This window comes from Eleutherodactylus coqui, chromosome 6 (genome assembly GCF_035609145.1).
Source record: "Eleutherodactylus coqui strain aEleCoq1 chromosome 6, aEleCoq1.hap1, whole genome shotgun sequence".
Taxonomy (NCBI): Eukaryota; Metazoa; Chordata; class Amphibia; order Anura; family Eleutherodactylidae; genus Eleutherodactylus; species Eleutherodactylus coqui.
In genome coordinates, this window is record NC_089842.1 from 161710465 (window position 1) to 161730480 (window position 20016).

Sequence of the window (20016 nt, forward strand, 5' to 3'; positions counted from 1 at the left end):
TTCTGCCGCTCTGCACTGCTGCATTCTGGGTAAACTAAGTTTTGAGTTTTGACTGGTAGAGTCTAATTGATGGTTCTTCCCCAGTCAGTAGTAGTACCATTATTCTGGGGTTAGGTTGTATTCTTGAGCACCGCTTTGGCTCCCAAATAGAACATTGTAAGTTTTAAGCTACGGAAGTTCTAGACTGGATCCCAGCATAGTTCTGGATTCTAGCTAAACAAAAATGCAACGTGAAGGATGTAGGATGAGCGGAGGGGTGCAGGAGCCCGCTGCTTCCGGGATGATCACTTTAGACGACTTGGACAACATGACGGATGAGCTGGGTTCCGACTCGGCATATAACAGCAATGGAAGCATTGAGGAAGAAGCCGAACCCATGGAAGATGGAGAACAAGACCGACTACTCAACTATTGGCAAACTGTGGCAAGAGGACATCAAGTTGAGGTGCCAAATGGTAAGGACCATGGCTTAGAATCATTGAATATCTAACAAAAGGGATGTAATAATATCTGTACATTCTCGTTTCTAAACTCTCCCCACAGAATTTAGACATGGGCAGAATTGCACATCTATATTCATCTTACTTCAACACCATCTGGATAGTACGTTTAGCTTTGTTCATACTGAGGTTCCAAATTCCTGATCAAAATGCCAGAACTTCAGTGAATACTGACACTTGCACATACAGAGTAGTAGAGAGGGGAAGGAAAAAGTTCTACTTACTTCTATAGCTTGTAAAAAAGGGCTGTAGATAGCCGAATGGCAGCATTGCAATATTGTAACAGATGGTACCTGGGAGGATTTTGCACTAAACAATTAATGTTCCCATTAAAAGGGGTTGTACCAGAATTTCAAGCTATCCCCTATCCATAGGACAGGGGACAACTTTCTAAATTGGTAGGGTCTCACGGTTGAGACCCTGGCCGATCTCAGCAATGGAGAGTCCCATGTTCCCCATCCTCCTCACCACGGGGATACTGCATCCCACACAGTGAAGAGGAGACTGAAGGGAGAGCTGGTCACACAAATGTACTATTCTTTTTCAATGGGACTGCCGAAATAGCCGAGCCGGGTACCAGTTGGCCATAACCATCAGCCTCACTGAAATAAATGGAGCACTAACTGCACATGCTCGGCCAGCATACCATTCAGAGTGACATTACTGTGGGGTGAGAAGCGACCCCCCCAGTACCAGGAGAGCAGAACACAGGAGTCTAAACTGAATGGACAATCGCCTTTTACACATGCATTTATGTTCATTTCTGAGACTGCTTATTGCATCATTTGTCTCCTTCCCTTCACTCCACACTCTGACCTTCAAACAATTTGACGATTTTCTGTTTTTACACCACTTGATTTCCCACGGAGGAACAATATATTTTATGTCAGTATAATAGATGCGATCAACAAGCAAGCAAATTCTCATTGTCCCTTGGCTCGCTGGACGCGTTCACACTGCACTATAATTGCTCATATTTGCTTGATTTAAAGATTAATCACACAATCAGCCCATGTAAACGGACCAGGACCCTAAAGTTTACCTAATTTTCATGTGTTGCGCATTATCTGTTATCAGGCATCTGTACATTGTTCCCCATTATCAGTCATCTAAGGCTGGGGAGAGGCTGTAATGTTCCTCAATGGGATTCAATGAAAGTTCAGAAAACTGCCTTGCATGATCACTACCCCCCCCCCAAAAAAAAACATTACATACATATAATCACTGTGTAGTGAAAAGTTTTGCAACTTTCTAATATACTTTGTATCAACTCATCCCCTCTTCAAAACTTTCTTCAGTCAATGCAACTGTATACAAGCAACGGCTATAAACCTGTACAGGAGTAAGGGTGGTTTCACACCTGCATTGGGGATTCATCTTTCCTGCTCCGATCGGGGAACAGGAAAGGGAAATCCCCACGGCCAAACTGCTCCATCCCTGGATGGAACCGAACAGCATCGGACAGACCCCATGGATTATAATTGGGTCTGTCTGCTTTCTGCCCAGCTTTTGGACAGTAGAAAAAGCGCTGCGTGCAGCATTTTGACCCGGACGAAGCTTCCAATGCAGATGTGAAGCCGGCCGAATACTTGTCAGGGCTAATAGTTTGCTCCAATTGAATCCAGTCGGATACATTTTACCTGCCCTGATACACTGTAGTAAACCACAACAGGAGGGAGATTTGTGCGGCTGATATTTTCGGCTCTTACATTGTAACTGTGTGACAAGGACCAGACCAGCTTTCAAGGTCTGAGTGTAAAGTAAAAAAGTTTCCATTCACTGAAAAGCTCTTCGGCCATAAGGGCACACTGGGAGTTGTAGCTTCCACACTTTGCAGATTATTACTCCAGCATACAAGACAAGACACTGACTTCTTTGAAATATCTTCAGTCCCAGAAAGGCAGAGCATCATCCGCCAGTACACACCTAAGTCTATTAAGGAAGGATTTGCATCATAGAGCTTATTTGCTCCAAGCTGCATCTATGACCAGAAGCGGCAACAAAGTTGCTTGCAACGAGGATCAAGCCACTTATCTCCTGTCTTGTTTACTCAACAGTCAGAGCCGCGTTGGGATTCTTCCCCGGCCCAATAGTAGGACTACAGTTATCCCCAATACGCTCACTTCCCTTTATATTATTACATCCACAGTAGCCTATGAAGTCAAGATATAGGGAGCTTTTAGCCGAAGTCCTTAAATAGTCTCCACTCCTGCCTGTGACAAGAAAATGTACTAGACCCTGGAGTCACCAGTGCCCTGAAGCGTGAAATGTTGCATACCCCTTTAGGCAAGATCCACATAATTATTGGACTAGATTTTGTTAAAAACGATTGCCTTGTAGAATAGAAGCCTTATGCCTCTCTCCTGAACATTTCCATCCCTCCTTAGAGTGCATTGTAATGATAATGGCACTGTATGGCGGTATGTCAGGAGATTAGAGCCTCTTCCCAGATTTACAGGAGATTACACTGAGATGATAGACATTAACAGAACTAGAAAACTAGAATAGTACAAAGCAGAGAAGCAGCCAAGGACACCGCTGCCTACAGGGAGCGTGGGGTTACATGATTTCTTTTCTTGAGAGAACAATTTTCTTTCACTTTTGAGCTTCTATTTTGCTGTTCCTTCAAAATAGTGGACCGTGACACTGAGTTTTAAAGGTCCCTGCCCCAAAAGTTAGCATGTGTGTTGGAGTTCTATTCGCAGGTGATGTCTTCAGGGGAGGTATTATGCCAACAGGTCAGAAGAGGTGTACAGGCAAAGCCTTCCTTTACAGGGGTTTTCTAAGACTTGAGCTTTCGTTGCTTTTCCTTTGGATGGGCTATCAAGGTCTGTTTTTTGAAAGCGAACCTCCCACTGACTAATAGCCATAGCAAGGCTTTCCCCTTTATTCTGTTGAAGGGCAAATATCGCTGGTACCGCAACTCAGCACCATCCACAGTGCACCACGGCCGCGTTATCCCAAGTATACAGGAGCATGCAGGTGAAGAAAGTCGCTGCCAGACATCTTTGGCAGCAGCTCATCTACAGGGGACAAAAGAATAAAGCAGGTGTAATCGAAATGTCTCAAGCTCCTCTCTCCTGACATCTGCTATCAGGGTAGAGTCGGGAGGGGCTCCCCTATGAATCGGATGATCAGCCAATCAATATGTAATTTTAATGGCTAACCTATATCAGCAGCTTATAAACTTAGCAGCTAATATCACTGCAAATATGCAACAGGAAAAAAAGTGAACATGATGAGTTGGCTTGTAGGCTCCCTAAGAATCAGGCATCGGAGAAGTCTACAGGCACTCTCTGACCCCCAAATAATGGTATAATACATGAGCGCATTGGAATCTATGTAAAGCTCTCTCCACAGCTGGACCATCCAGCCAACTGGACCATCTTTAGATGCGAGATCCAAGGGAGTCTTCATTCACACATTTTACTTGAACTAGTCAGGGAGTAATAATTGTCAAGATAAGGCCATTACAGATTGAGACTAGCTTTTTTTGGTGCCCATCGCTAAAAAGTGAATGCGACTATCCCCACCAGCTTTTAGAAAGGACTGACCTGTTCGTCATGCTCCCATCTCAAATCACCCGGGCATTGGTTGTTTGTGGACAATACCAGACATGGTCATATATTCCATGATTAATTGCCCATATAAAGCAAATGCTTGACTTAAGGGCCGTTTACACGCAAAGATAAATCATTCTAAAGAATTCTGAGCGATTGTTTTGCATAAACTGCTAATGGACACTATTGTCCATTAGCAGCTTATTACCTTAATTTGCATGTAAATGAGCCTCCGGAACCTGTATGCAGAGAACAGCAGGTGGTTTGTTCTCTGCATTCAGCTCTTTTGTTCTGCAGCAGTGCTGCAAGCAGAATACAATGTAACCAGCACTCCCGTGGAGAATACAGCACCATGGACAGCAAAACACAGCATGTGTTATCCTTTCTCTAGCTGAACAATTGATTCTAAGCTCACCTAAAAATCATTGTTTAGCCGAGCAGTGAAAGATGGGAGCATTTACACACAACGATTATCGAGAAAATGATGGCTTTTAAGCGAATTTTGAGCGTTAATCGTTGCATGTAAATGGGCCTTACGGCCGGCTCACGCGAGCGAGGACTCCGCATGCGGGAGGCCCGTAGCGAATTCTGACTATGAACCCAGGCGGTGACCGGGCATACGGCACTAGCCTGAATTCCGTATGGCTGTCTAGGCATGCAGGCGGTCATCCCCAGTACAGGTTTTTAGTTTACTTGTATTTCCCGTGCCATCACTAGTTGATGGCGTGGGTAGCCGCAGCCCATACGCAATGTTAAATGGGTATGGGCTGCGGGTCTGCCACCTCCATTGAAAAGGCAGTCTGCGCAGATTACGCAGCAAAATATAGCATGCTGGGATTTTTCTTCTGTTTGCGGAATATGCAATCTGGATCTGCAAGTGTGAAGGAAAAGTCAAAAGTACATGCATTTCAATAACCGCTTTCAGTTGCGGAAAGTCTACGCGGATGGCGATCACAGATTCTGCAATTAAAATCGGATCGTGAGGGACCCCCTCCTTAATGTACCATATCAGGACCTTACAGCAGACCAATGAAAAATGAGGCAACCTTCTCCAGTCTCTATGGTACAGACTGCTAAATTAACTCCAAGGGGATCGTGCCAAAACCGTGGACGATGAATACACCCTAGCATGAAATGTCTAGTGCCAGCTTCTGTCCTAATACTGATCCACCTGCAGTAGTATATGTATTATAAGACACTGTACATATGAGGTATTAGAACATATTGAGAACCAGCAGCCTGTTCACCATTTCATCCGTTTGCTTGCTAGAACGCATTCCCCTATACACCTGGTTACCCCCTGTAATTTCTCCTGCATGACTGGGCTATTATGTAGGAGGAAAGGACTTTCTACCACAGCAGGATAGTATATGTAGGCCAGCGGTTTAGTTCGGAGTTCTGTACTTAACGCTGATGGTCTTGCCTTCAAAGAAGAGATTTCAGTAGCACGCCTCTAGTAATGAAAGCAAAGCCATACTAACAGATTAAACTCTGCTCGCTTTGCTGCCTCCCCACAGCGTTGTATAAAAGTAGCTGTGCACAAGCTTGACTGCCTCTCCATACAATGGTGGACTCTGGTGCCCCCAAACCAATTTTTAAATGGGTGTCCCAGCAGTCCACCAGTGCTCTAACACTTATCACCTATGCTACAAATAGCTGACAAAAGAAAAAATAATTAAATGGCACACACATTGCCTCACTTTAGGAAGTTACTGCGAGCAGGTCATCAGCCGCCATTCACAATTATTTTCCTCTAGCTGCCTCCTAACTGGGATCAGGAGGCAATGAGAATACATGAGCAGTCTTATGGCTGCTCCTCTGTTCTCTATGACTGGCAGACTCGAACAGGGCTACATGATGCCACTAACTAGTCATCATAGAATGGTAGAGTTGGAAGGGACCTCCAGGGTCATCTGGTCCAACCCCCTGCTTAATGCAGGATCACTAAATCATCCCAGACAGATATTTGTCCAGCTTTTGTTTGAACACTTCAATTGAAGGACAACTCACCACCTCCCGTGGTAACCTGTTCCACTCATTGATCACCCTCACTGTAAGAAATGCCTTATGTATTCCCAAGTTACCATATGAAATCTAAATCCCTCACAAAAACTTTTTACAGTTTGTATCTGCTGCTCTATAGACAGAATACAGGCTGCTATAAACAGTACCCTGTATGCCGCCAATTCAATTTGTATGGCAATGGCAAGGAACTGGAATCACTGTCTCCAGTATATACACACTAGATAGAGTTGCTCTAGTACATATTCAGAGTTAAGTGTCTCTATCATGAGGCAACAGTGGATCATGATGTACAGTAAAAAATAAAAAGTGTGGTACCATGTTGGAAAAAAAAATCTGTATAAAAAAATACAAATGTGATAACTCTATAAATCTAACACCTGGATTTATGACCCATTGCATGGTCACTTCACAAAGCCATCAGTGACTGCAGATATCTGAACTCCTAGTCATCACCCTTGACCCTTCCCAAACCTAAAGTTTTATTACTGTGGTGTATTATAATGATTTATCACCACATGTAAAATGTCTTGGATGTAACACCATTTAATGTTGTGCTTTCCTCTCGGTTCGTCATTGATAAGAGGTGCAAATATAGTGTTTCTGATTAGCCAATAAAGGTATCACTTGTATGAAAAAAGGCAAAATTGAATCGTTCAGGTTAAATGCAAGCCAACGATTGAATGACTTCTCGTTCATCATTCTGTTACAGCCGGCATAAACCCAGCGCCGGCTCGTGCACTTCTCGTTCAGTGTTTTACATAGGCATGGGAAACACTGAATGCACGAAAATCGTGCAGTTTAAAACAGACTATCCGAGCTGGTGAGGACGTTACCAGCTTGTTCGCTTGGGCCAAGGAGCATCGCGAGATTCTTATTTCATGTAAAAGGGCCATTAGAAATATCCCAGAATTCACTGTCTTTAGACGTCAGATAGTGGATTGGAAAGGGTCAATAGAACACTGCAATTTTCTGGATCAGGCTCATGTGGCAATAAGTTGACTTTACTAATGTGATAAAGTAGTGAAATAATTATGTGTTTGTTTCTAAAATTATGCCAAAGACATGTGGCAGGTTGAGCCGATCAGCTACTGATGACCGATCCTCCTCTTTAATGGAGAGCTTTGTTGAGATAACCAATGGTGGCATCAGTAACCAAGTAACATGCACATATCTGGTAGCTTTATACTCCGCAGGATTAGAAGATTGTTTGTACCAACTACACTACAGTTGCTTCTTTTCCCCCAATTGTGTCAGTTTTTCATTATATATATATATATCTTTACATGTGCCAATTATCCCAAATAATCCCTTGAAACAACGATTTTCATCGATAGTCATCCCACGGACACAAAGCAAGAAATCACTTAGTAGTTGCTAGTCGCTTCCTTTTAGCTCACTGAAACAAAAGTGACTAGTGAGTGACTTCCCGCTCAGTGTAAAGAAGAGTTAACCCCTTTGCAATCCAATTTTGGATTCAGGGTTTCCTAGGGGTCACTCTCTTTCTGCCATTATACAATGGCGCCATTTGCTAGCTAGAGCCAGTACTGCGGTATGGGACATGCTGGAGAGGCCCCTGACAACAGAGCGGCCAGCAATCTACAGTAAGAATACCCTGCCGGACATCTTCCGACATCAGAGCTGTACAGCTTTCAATCGGAATGTCATTAGACGTCAGACAGTTGATTGGAAAGGGTTAAATCTTTTAACATCACTCCCGTATGAAAGCGTTGGGAACAGTTGTCACGTGTAAAAGGTATCTTTACACGGACAAATGATATATTTTTGATTATCCCATTTTGATCCTATAAGAAATGCCATAACGTCTGGCAAAGAAAGAAAAAGTATTGGTGGACTAGGAAATAAAAAAAAAAAAAATCAACTTTAAACTGTATTTGTCCAAAATGCTTTAATGATCCTTGGTCCTGAAAGGGTTAAGTTCACGAGTTCTGCAGCAGTAGCACTGCCGATTCATTGAGTGGCCATCATTCCTGCAGCCATGCAGTGCAGATCACACACTTCGGAGATGCCACTGTGCACTCAGTGACCTTGTATGTTGATCCTGCAGCCCTAAACCATTCGGGCCCCGAATTACCAGCCCAGGAGCTGCTTCATGTGCCAGCTGCTACAATAAGAGGATTTGAGGAAATCACAGAAAATCTCTTTGCCGTGTATTAAAGTGAACAATGCACTGCCATCCTGTCCTTACGTCTGTGCGAAATCTTATAGTTCTATCTAATGTCTCCAAGGAATTGGAATCCCCAAGGAATGTATGACATACGGGTGAGAGGGAAACGATGCACAGACTACACTTGTAAAATAATCCTTTACTCAGGCACAATTCTGGATCATCAAATACACAGGATAGTTTACTGGTATAGGTAGGGGGCATTGAAGAGTCAACGCATGCTATGGGCAAGTCTCAGAATTGGTTGTCTCTGCTGAATTTTCTTGTAGTTTTATGAAATGCAAGACCGTCATACAACGCGGTGCTGGCTTAGATATTTCTGAAGCATTGCATTTAAGGCATTTTCCAGGTTATTTCTATTGATGGCCTATCCTCGGAACAGGTAATCAAAAGTTGATTGGGCTCCACCACTCAGGTCCGTTGCTGATCAGTTGTTCGGGCACCTACTGTCAGCGCTAAAACAGTGTGCAGAGAGAAAATGGATATTGCCAACCAATGAGTAGTGGTCAGCGCTGGAAACTGCAGGTGTAGCCCTCATTTAAAAAAACAAGAAGAAAGAAGAAAAAAAAAAAAAAACTGACAGCTCTGCACCTGCAGTTACCAGCACCGTCCACTAGACAGGGGTCAGAGCCATCTCTGCACACTGTTCAGCCGGGATCCTGAGCAGATGATAGGGCATCAACACAAAAGTCACTCGGAAAACCCCTTTAACATCACTGTTGCTCATATAGCACCAACATATTCTAAAGTCCTGAAAGAAATTGCTATCACTCACTTCTTGTCATACCGGCACACAGTGACATACACACCAATTTTGGCATTCAATAATTACGAAAAGCTTCACCCACCCTTTGTTTCCCGCACTGAACAGAAATGTAACGATTTTACACAGGCAAAGTCGGAGCAAAGAAGAAAATTTATTTGGGTAATTGTAAATTTTACATTTTTAACAACGGCCAAATTGTGAAGGTTCGATAACTGGGTCTCCAAAGACAACTGGTCTTGTGGGGTGTCCCTGTTATGCAGTGCTTAGTACCTTCCAAAAATGGCCCAAGGAAGGACAATCATGGAACCAGCAACAGGGTCAGTATGTACACCATAAAAACAAGACCTACCCAAGGATGGCGGTATTAAGTTGTCTCCCTATTTAAGGGTGGTCCTTAAGGGGTCAATATGGTTACATACATGTCAGCCCTGTGAGCCTTCAATACACCCAGGGCTACCATCGGCATCCCACGATCGCATCATGGTGGGCCAATGATGTGTCAGAGGGGGGACACCCCCCCCGACTGAAAAGCTCACATCCTACGGCCAGGATTGACTGCCCATGTAAGCTGTCAAATAGCTGTGATCAGATATAGCTCCAATCACAGCCGTTTGAAAGCAGCCATTGGGCACACAGCAGGCTTTACTCCCCATCCCACTTCATATCCACCCCACACATTTGTGGAGCACATGTACATCACAGAGAGGGTGGGGTTAAAGTCACTCCTATCTTTAGGATTGCCCATTTTTCCTGCTTCCAGGACGTCAACTTCAATCAATATTATTCACTTCACCTGTCAGTGGTGGTAAGGCTAGTCAGGGTGTGTATAAAACATACATACAGTGGTGTTAGGCCAGTCTCATAAAGGCCTTGGGTCACACAGGGCGGATTTGCTGTGGAATTTCCCTGCGGCCGCCAATTCCAGGATTAGCCAGCCATGTGGACGAGATTTGTCAAAAATCTCGTCCACACAGGGCGGCGAATCCGTAGCGGAAAAGCCGGCAGAAGTCAGCACTGCAGCGCGGATTCCAGGGACGCAGCATGTCCATCTTTTTTTTTTCCTGCTGCGGCCGGACGCAACAGAAAAGCATGCGGTGAAGCCGCTCCAAAACCACGGCTTTTGAACCTGCGCTTTCCCGTCAGAAATCTTGCGGTTTTTCGCTGCAGCAAAACCGCAAGATTTCCACTGAGAATACGACGCGTGTGACCCCAGCCTTAGGAAAACATAAAAGCAGTGAGTTTGGAAAAGACAATGAGGCACAAAGTCATAGCATTTATTTCCATAAAAGCAAATGTACTGGAAATACTAAACATTAACATTCCAAATCAAAACAAAAAAATAAAAAATGTATCCAGTCAGTGTTAACCCTTAAGGCCTCCTTCCCACGAACGGATTTACGCCGCGTAAATTCGCGGCAAAAATCCGCTGCGTGGCCCCCTATTAGGTTCTATTGAACCTAATAGCACAATGCTCACGATGCGTAATTCCACCGCGGAATTACGCACCGCGATTTCTCCCGTCCTCACCCGCAGCATGCTCTATTTTCTGCGGGTGAGGACGGGCTGTACGCGCTGACGGCTTCCACTGCAGTCAATGGAAGCCGTCCGTTCACGCTATCTCCCGCTGCAACCAGCGGAAGATAGCGTGAAAAAACGCTTCCCCGCCTACCGCCGCGCGTCATATGACGCGGCCGGCGCGTCATATGGCGCGGCCGGCGCGTCACGTGACACGGCCGGCCGCGTCATGTGACGCGGTGGGCGTGTCACATGACGCGACGGCGGTGGGCGGGGAAGCGTCTTCACGCGATCTTCCGCTGGTAAGTATGGGGTCTCTGGGGGGCGCCGTGACGGGCTTCACTGCGGAATATTACGCGGCGGAGCCCGTCACGTTTGTGGGAAGGAGGCCTAACAGAAAGTACAAGAAAAAAAATGTTGGCATAGCCAGCAAAAGGTAATATATATACACTGAAACAATGTTCAAGGTTTCACTTTGGACTCCACCAACTTCGGACACCTCTGAACAGGTATTCCAGTCCAGAAAGATTGTACTACATCCCACAGTTTTACATTGTTTGATTTTGCCTCAAACCACATTTTTGAGGTCACCCCACAAATCCTCTATGAGATCGAGGTTCAGGGATTGGGCTGGCTACTCCATTATCTCAATCCTGTTTGCCTGTAATCAAGAGGTTGTTCGCCTACTGGTTTGTTTCGGGTCATTGTCGAATTGAAACACCGATTTCAAGGGATTTCTTCTTACGCACAGGGCAACATGATCTCATCAAGTATTTTGACATCTTCATACTGATCCATTTTGGCATTCTTCAATCCATTCCAACAGTAGTTCCCTGATTCCTTCTAAGGCCGGCTGCACACAACCAGGTTGGATCCCGCAGTGGAATCTGACCCTGTGCCTGGCCGACGTCTGGGCATACATGTCATTTCTGTCTGTTCTGTACTGCAGATGGTCTGCACGGCTCGCCGTCGGACAGGTGCAGTACAGGTTTTTTTGTTGTTTTTTTTTTTTTTAACCCCTGTTTTTACCGCTTAGCAATGACGTGGAATTTGTGCCTTTCTACAAGGTCACTTGCGGAAGGGCTGCTGGTCGGACGGCTTCCATTTACTTCAAAATTAGAACATTCTGTGATTTTTCTTCTGCAAGCAGAAAAAACGAATACGTGTTCGCTCGTGTGCAGGAAAAAGCGCTTTTCTATAGCAAGTTATAAATGTTATTTGCTGCGGAATCCGCGCAGCTGGCTGAAGTCTTTCAGGCTTGGGTTTACACTTCAAGGCATTAGACATTTTAGCTGAGACGACTATAATTTGCTGCACTTCTATATAGGTTTTTCCCTCTCCAATCAACGGTTTAATCAAAGCAAGTCTTTCATCAGAACATTGTCTGGAACGGCCCAGTTTCACCAGAAGGAAATGTACTATAACCAACATGTGCAACATTTGCCATCCTTCTACCTTAAAGAAGGTCCAAAATTAACACTTGTTATTTAACTCCTCACTGCTATTCTTTTGAAAAAACTCCCCTTTCAAGTAATGATTCAATTACTCAGAATGAGCAGCATGTGCGGCCTAATAGTTGGGTTCAGTTTATCTATTACTCTACAACATTTACAAATAAATTACTTGCTATTCTGTTTAACACTACTGTAGGTATATATATATATATATATATATATATATATATATATATATATATATATATTATATATACACACACACACATACACACACACACATACATACACACACACACACACTCACTCACCTATTTAAGCTGTTGCAAGTGTAGAATTAATGCTTCAGTCTAAGGAATAAGGCAATTTGCATCATTCATACGTCAAAGGGAACTGGAGATGTAAATCTAATAACAGAAGTCTATGAACTGTCAGTCTTTAATTTAATAAGAAGATTGATCATGGGAGGGAGTCTGGAGGAGGCAGGGGTAATAACTGAGATGGTATAGTGCATCCTTTATCCCTCACAGTCACAAGGTTTCAGAGTATAGCACAAGTATCCAGCGTCTTACCATCCAGCAATACAAGCTTCCTTTAAAACAGATCTAGTAGAGTTTATCACCTCTCTCATAGGAAAATTGGATTTTGTGACAGGTTCTCATTAAAGAGCAGTTTAAATGGTGAACCTGCTGGCAGCGACTACAAACACTTTACATGTCTAAATGAGTGCTTTACAATATTCAGAAAACATTTCCATAACTTGGCTAATCTTAGAGTGTTAAAACCATTCCTAAATCGATGGGAGATTCAATTTTAATGGGAGCACCATGTGAGAGCAGAGGTGGAAACAAGGCGACTTTTATGCTTTTAGCACTTGGAAATCAAATGATTTTTCATATGGAAGAGAAGCGTAAAAGCGATAACAAAATAGAAAACAAATGGAATGCAAATTTCGATAAGTTGTATTATCCACTTAAGACAAAATGATATTTTCACCCAAAAAAATTGATTATGAACAAATAGCCATAAAAGAGGCATAAAACAGAAGAACCTGTACTGACCTGATAACTTTGCTGTCACTCCAGCTGCCAATCCAATGTTCCAATGATCCGTTTATCTAGCTGCTACAACAATATCCTTGTATGCCTAAGTATCAGCTGCGGCCAATCATGGACCTCAGAAGTGTATATTGTAGCAAATATTACAGGTCACTCTGAAAGGCGGCTGTCATTTTATGCTACATGGTTTGTTTCTATTTGGCACATCCGTTCATAGTATTTCCTTTAGCAGATTGTCTAATCTTGACATATGTGAAGGTCTGAGAGGAGACCCCACTCAGGAGGTCCCAATATGAGCCAAAGAAAAGAGCTGCTAACAAAACAAGTCAGTTTATATTAACCCCCTAGTGACCAAGCCTGTTTGCGCCTTAACAACCAGGCCAAATTTTGACATCTGACACGTGTCACTTTAACATAGAATAACTCCATAAAGGTTTTGCATATCCAAGTGATTCTGACATTGTTTCTGAGACACACATTGTACTTCAATTAGGTGGTAAAATTAGACCGATAGAATTTATGCATATTCATTGAACGCGCCAAAGTTGGGAAATTTCTGAAAGAAAAAATTGTCTTCACATTTTTAATTGCAATATCTCAAATATGTCCAAACATACTGTACAAGGTTTTGAGAAGATCTATATTTCCATCTGTTTACTTTATTCTGGATGCACATTTGAAAAACTTTAGCTTTTTTTTTTTACCATTCTGGAGACGTACACATTTAACATTGCTTATCAACATTTTGATTTCCTGGACCAAGCCAAGATTGCAAAGGCTTATAGGTGTCAGAATGAGATACCCCCACAAATGACCCCATTTTAAAAAATACACATCTAAATGTATTCACTAAGGGGGGGGTCAGGAGTATTTTGACCCCACAGTTTATTTTCAGGAGTTAATGCAATTCAGAGGAGAAAGAATTACATTTCATATTTTTGCAAATAGGTCATTTTAAAAACAGTTTTTTCTATAGTGCACATGAAAATGAGGATTTGCACCTCAAAATGGATACCCTTGTTTGTCCTGTGCTCAGAAACATACCCATTGTGGCCATAATATTATATCCGCAAGCATAACAGGGCCCACAACGAAAGGAGCAGACGGTGGTTTTCAGAACAGACATTTTGCTTGGAGGTATTTTAGGCCCCATTGCCCACTTGTAAAGCCCTTGAGCTGCCAGAACCATATAGAGGGACCCCACAGATGACCCATTTTGAAAACTAAACCCCTTGACGAATTCATCTAGGGGTGTATTGAGTATTTTGACCCCACAGTTTTTGATTGAATCTGAGCAAAGCAGAAGGAAAAAAATTACTATTTTCATTTATTTGGCATTTGTGTCATTTTAAAAACAGTTTTTTTTACAGCACACATATATATTAAGACTTGCACCCAAAAATGAATACCCCTGCTTGTTCTGTGGTGGGATACATACGCATTGTGTCGCTAATCGTCTGTCTTTATGCACAACGGTGCCCAAACGAAAGGAGCATCAAACTTCAACTGTCTTAACTTTTACGTGATCGCCATTATCCGTTTGATAACCGTGATCACGTGACCGGGGACCACTCTCTGCAGCCCTCAGTTACTGCTTCAGGCTCTCCGCTACCTTTATTAGATAGGAGCAAAGAGATTTTAAATTTCCCAGGCCCTCCCCACTTTCTGCGCTTGTGTCCACCATTTTAGCAAGCGCTGAAGCTATTAGGTAAAGGTCCTCGGATTGGATCAGTGACAGAAGGCGAAACTAACTTTATTTGTACTTTTATGTGATCACCGTTATGCATTGGATAACGGCGATCACGTGACCAAGAACCGTGTACCACCAGTACCATGGGGGGTGGGGGTGGGGGGCTTCTCACAGTCCCTCCATGACAGATCCAGGTTGTCAGCTAACTCCGCCAGCTGTCAGCATGAAGCTGTCACGTCCACAGTCTACAGGGCTTTAATCCCCAGAGGCAGTGTTTTACGGCCTTGGGGATTGAAGCCCAGCAAAGCAGGACATAAAAACACTACGGGGTGGTGACTAAGGGGTTAAAAACTAGTTTAATTAGGGTGTCTGAAAAATAAACACTGGCTTTTTTGGCAATAGAGTATGGCAGCATCACGGATTTCAGGCTTTCCCTGTGGCACCCTTGTAAACCTGCAGTTCCCTTTAAACCAATGAGAGCCACCATCAGAATATGGCAGGGGGGACAAAAAATTTAGCTCGATTGCTTCTGATCTCCTTAAAAGGGGTTTTCCTCTGAAATACTCAAGATGGGTCATCAATAGTTGCTCAGCCAGGGTCTGTCGTTCGATCAGCTGTGGATACACATGCACTCAGCGCTGCAAATACACAGAGGTCGAAGGGTAAGCCTCTGCGACGAACTCCGTGTAGTGGCCGTCACTTTTAACTGCAGGCACGGCTCTCATTGAAATCAATGGGAGCCGTCCCTGCAGTTACAAGCACTGGCCACTAAATGAGAGATTGTCGGGTAGACTTCTGCTCCAAATATAAAAAGGTTGGAGCAGAAGTCTCCGTGCTGACCTCCCATGAAGTGGCCGATGCTTGTAACTGCAGGCACAGCTCCCATTGATTTCTATGAGAGCCGTGCCTGCAGATACAAGCGCCGGACACTACATGGAGGTCGGCTCGCAGGCTTCCGCTCTGAACTCTGTGTATTTGCGCCTCTGACCACATGCGTCTGCTCAGCTGATCAGTCAGGGTGCCGAGCGGCGGACCCCAGCCGATCATCTATTGATGACCTATCCTGATGATAGGTCATCAATACTATTTCACTGGAAAAGCCCTTTAAGTGTCTCTCCCTACCTGGTATCAGTTACCATACAATAATATTAAACCTCTACCTTCTGCTCCCTTTCCCTCCTCCTTTAAACATGCTGTCATATCCCTATTACTGAAGAAAAAGTCCCTTGACTCTTCTTGTGCTGCCAACTACCAGCCCATCTCTAATCTCCCTTTCATCTCCAGACTCCTTGAACTGGTCTACTCTTGTCTAATAAGCTACCTCTTAGATAACTCTTTCCTTAACTCCTTATAATCTGGTGTTCTCTAGCAAGAGTGCTTTCTGTAGAAAATATAGAGTCAAACGATCTTCTGAATCAAATGGTGACCACTCTAAGGATCCTCCGGGATCTCTCTGCAGCATTTGATACTGTAGATCGACAAATTCTCAGTTTGCACAGCTCTATCAGTCTTAAAGATACTACGCTTTCATGTTTTCCTCCTGCCTTTCTGACCAGTTCTTCACTGTATCATTTGCCAGCTCTACTTCTCTCCCCCTTGCTGTTGGGGTTCCTCAGGGTACGATTCATAGTAGCCCTATTCTCTTTTCTCATGTGCAAGGCCCCTATTGGGCAAAATAACAGTAGATGATGGCTTCAATACCATCTTTATGCCGATAACACCCGGTTAAATACTTCTTCCCGTAACATTGCACCTTTGCTTCTACAAAACGCCAATGATTGATTTCCACGGGTTTCTCTATCTAAAACTGAATCTCTCAAAAACTTAGGAGATGGCTGAAACACAAGGAGCCAACAGACCTAAACCCCATCTCCACCTCAGTCTGTAGTACCAACATGACTTCTTGGCAGCACACCAGCTATCAGGGATCATATTTGATTGACCTTTCCTCCTCTCTCGATAGTCAGTCACTTGCTTACGCATGTCACCTGTACCTTAAAAACCTCTCCCGAATCTGCCCTTTCTGCACTGATGAAACAGCAAAAACCCTTATTGTTGCCATTACCAACTCTTGGCTTGATTACTGCCACTTGCTTCTGATCGGTCTTCCCCTCTCCAATACATCAGCCAGGCTCATTTTTTTGTCAAGCCGCTACACTGATGGCTCAACCTTGTGTGTCAGTCACTGAACTGTTTGCCCGCCTCATCCTTAAAGCCCTCCACAATGCTGCATCTATATCTCCTCTCATCTCCATCTACTGCCCTACTTATGCTCTGCTTATTACTTTAGACTAGATTCCTCTCCAATTCGAATCTCCCACTCCCGCTTCCAAAAATGTTCCCTGAACCACACCAGTTCCCCGGATAGTGCTACATCAGAAAGCCAGGTTAATTCGCAACTCCCACAGCTTTAAGCATGCCCTAAAAACACCTTTTTAGGAAGGCCTACCAAATTCCGAAAATCAAAACTCTTTATTTTCCATCTTCCCCGTCTCTACACTCTCGCTTGGAAACTTGAGCCCTTTCTCACCGCATCCCCCATATCTGTTTATTCACAAACATGGCTGGTGATCCACTCACACAGATTTATGTATGTATATATGCATAGTATTCCATGTGTTTACTTCCTTATAGTCTGTAAGCTCTTGCGAGCGGGGCACTCGCCCCTATTCAAGATGAGCATTGGTTTATTACTGGATGTTATGACCTATTTGATATGTTTTCCCCAATTTGTAAAGCACTACGCAATACGTTGGTGCTATGTAAACTAAGATTATTATTCTATTAGTTATGGTTGGGAATTTGATGGGTGTGTTGAGAAGAAGGGGTAAGATTTCCATAGAGCTTCTTTCAATGAGATAATCACTAGCTCGAGTCTGAGGTTTTCTATAGTACAAGGACACCTCACCCACTTGATCAGATAATATCATCTGTTCGACTGGTACAACAGGTTTCATTGCTCTTGACAGTCTTCGACAAAAGGATTACATAGCTATGAGAGGGCATACCGCCCACATAGTCTCCCAAGTCACACAAAACGTATTCCTCTTTCAGCACTTAGGACCTCTTCAGCAGTATGTGATGTCTCCACAAGTGCATGAAGGTCCAGATTTGGCATCCCTGGTGACCGCAACCCCAGTTGGACACCAGCTTTCCAAAAAAGAAAAGAGAAAAAAAAAAAAGGAAGGGGAAGGTATTCTACGTTTTTACCATTTGAGAACTGCAGAAAAAATACTCCCCCACCCACTCCCCTTGGCGAATCATAAAGCCATAGAGGCTTGGTGAGGTAAAGAGAGGAACATTCCTTAATTCTCACTCATCTGATTGAGGTCTGTTGACTACTCTGATGTTCTCAATACTGCTTGGCGATGAGTTCAGGCATTCATAAAGGATGGGTGATTTTCCTATATTATAGGCTTACAAATAATGCATTACTTTAGGAGCTTATGTACTTAAGGTGCCCATACATATTAGACCAATGTTAATGGAAATGGACGATTTCAACTAAAATGATTGTTCAAGTGAGATTCAACAACCAATAATTGTTTTAGCTGAGCAATTATAGACCATCATCGTCTGGAAAGAAGTTGGCTGAGCTTGAGGTTTCCATCCAATAGTCAGAAAAAAAAAAAGAGCTTTCATTTATACAAATGATTTTTTTTGTTAACCAACAGTCTTCCTTTAAAAGAACATGCTTAGGAAAAATGGCTTCTCCGTCACTGGCTGTTATTGAACATGTATGGCCAACTTGAACAACTTAGTGGCCAGCCTTTTTTGTGCCTTAAGGACCAAGCGATTTCCGTAGCTGCAATGCAAGACCCATAACTCCTTGACATAACTGTATGAGGACTTGGCTTTTTTCAGCTGAGTTTCACATTTTAATTGGCACCACTGATAAGAAAATTAGCATGTTTTTAGTGAATGGCGAATGCCATGAAAACTAAATCCAATACACTATGGCATAATTTCTGGATGAATGGGAGTTTAAGCCCCTTCCTCCCCCTAAAAAAATAAATAAATAAAATGTATAAAAGTTATACAACAGTGTATAACTTTTTAAATGTCCCATTATTAAACACATACCGCGTTTCTCCAAAAATAAGACCCTGTCTTATTGATTTTTGCCCCAAAAGAGGCACTAGGTCTTATTTTTAGAGAAGTCTTATTATACTTACCCAGCAGACTCGGTCCAGGTCCCTCCTGCTGCTCTCTACAGCTCTGATGCGCTTCCCGCAGTCCTCGGGTGCTGATTTAATATCCCTTCCTGGTTATGGGATTAATAAATCCAGGAAGCACTGTGATTGTTTCTTCGACCAATGAATGCAGTGCTGGATAAATCAATGTGATGGCTGTGATTGTTTTATCCAGCAATGCATTGAACGGCTGAGCAGCGGAAGAAACAATCAACAGCCAATGCGTTGTAGAGGCAGGATTTATGAACTGGCTGAGCCACGGCCAATCACATCCATCGCATTGGTTCATCTAGCACTGCATTGATTGGATCTTCAACTGCTGCTCAGCCAAATCACAGCCATTGCTTCCTGGAGGTGGGATTTATGAATCCTGTAACCAGAAATTGATGTTGTACAAGTGGCTGAGGACTGTGGGAACCAGGTCGAACCTCTAGAGAGCAGCGGGAGGGACCTGGAATGAGTGTTAGGTGAGGGTTTTTTTTTTAATGTAGTGTAACTAGGGCTCATTTTCAGGGTTGGGCTTATATTTCAAGCCTCACCAAAAATTAGTCTATGGCTTGTTTTTGTGGTAGGTCTTATTTCCAGGGAAACAGGATAGTTTATTGAATATTTACAGTTTAGTAGTTTGGGGTTCTGAAATTGTATTCCAATAACTATAAATAATTATTTAATCATAATGGTGATAGAAAGCCTGATGTTACCATTCTAAAACATTAAATTTATCAGTTAACCCTGCAACTCAAGTCTGCTGGTCAATGGTGCAGGAAGTAGTCACCAGTCTGGCAATCTGCATAAAACCATATTGTGTGGGCTCACCCTGAAAGCCACTGTAGAAGTAGTTTTCTCCAATCTACACGCTGGCACCTGTACATCAGTAACATAAGTTGTAAAACATCTGTTGTGCTTAATAGTTTGTAATGCATTACGACAACATTGAGAAGTGGTTAATTTCTGTGAATCAGATGAAACGCGTTGGTTATTAGGCAGCATTTAATGCCAACATGACCTGAATATCTCAATGAGATTAGCGGCGCTCAGTCTTAGGATGTTCCTGGCAGTGACTGGAGGCA

The 20016-nt window shown here is 43.3% G+C and overlaps 2 protein-coding genes across 2 annotated transcripts in view; one reads left to right on the top strand and one right to left on the bottom strand.

Moving 5' to 3' along the window:
* Positions 1 to 20016, bottom strand: part of FANCM (FA complementation group M) — a 133363-nt gene that overhangs the window by 76753 nt on the left and 36594 nt on the right. The window lies entirely within an intron of this gene.
* Positions 29 to 20016, top strand: part of LOC136632859 (heme-binding protein 2-like) — a 33561-nt gene continuing 13573 nt past the window's right edge. The window contains exon 1 of the mRNA XM_066608096.1: positions 29 to 455. Coding sequence (XP_066464193.1) covers positions 224 to 455 — 232 coding nt within the window. The 5' untranslated portion in view covers positions 29 to 223. The remainder of the gene's footprint in view (positions 456 to 20016) is intronic.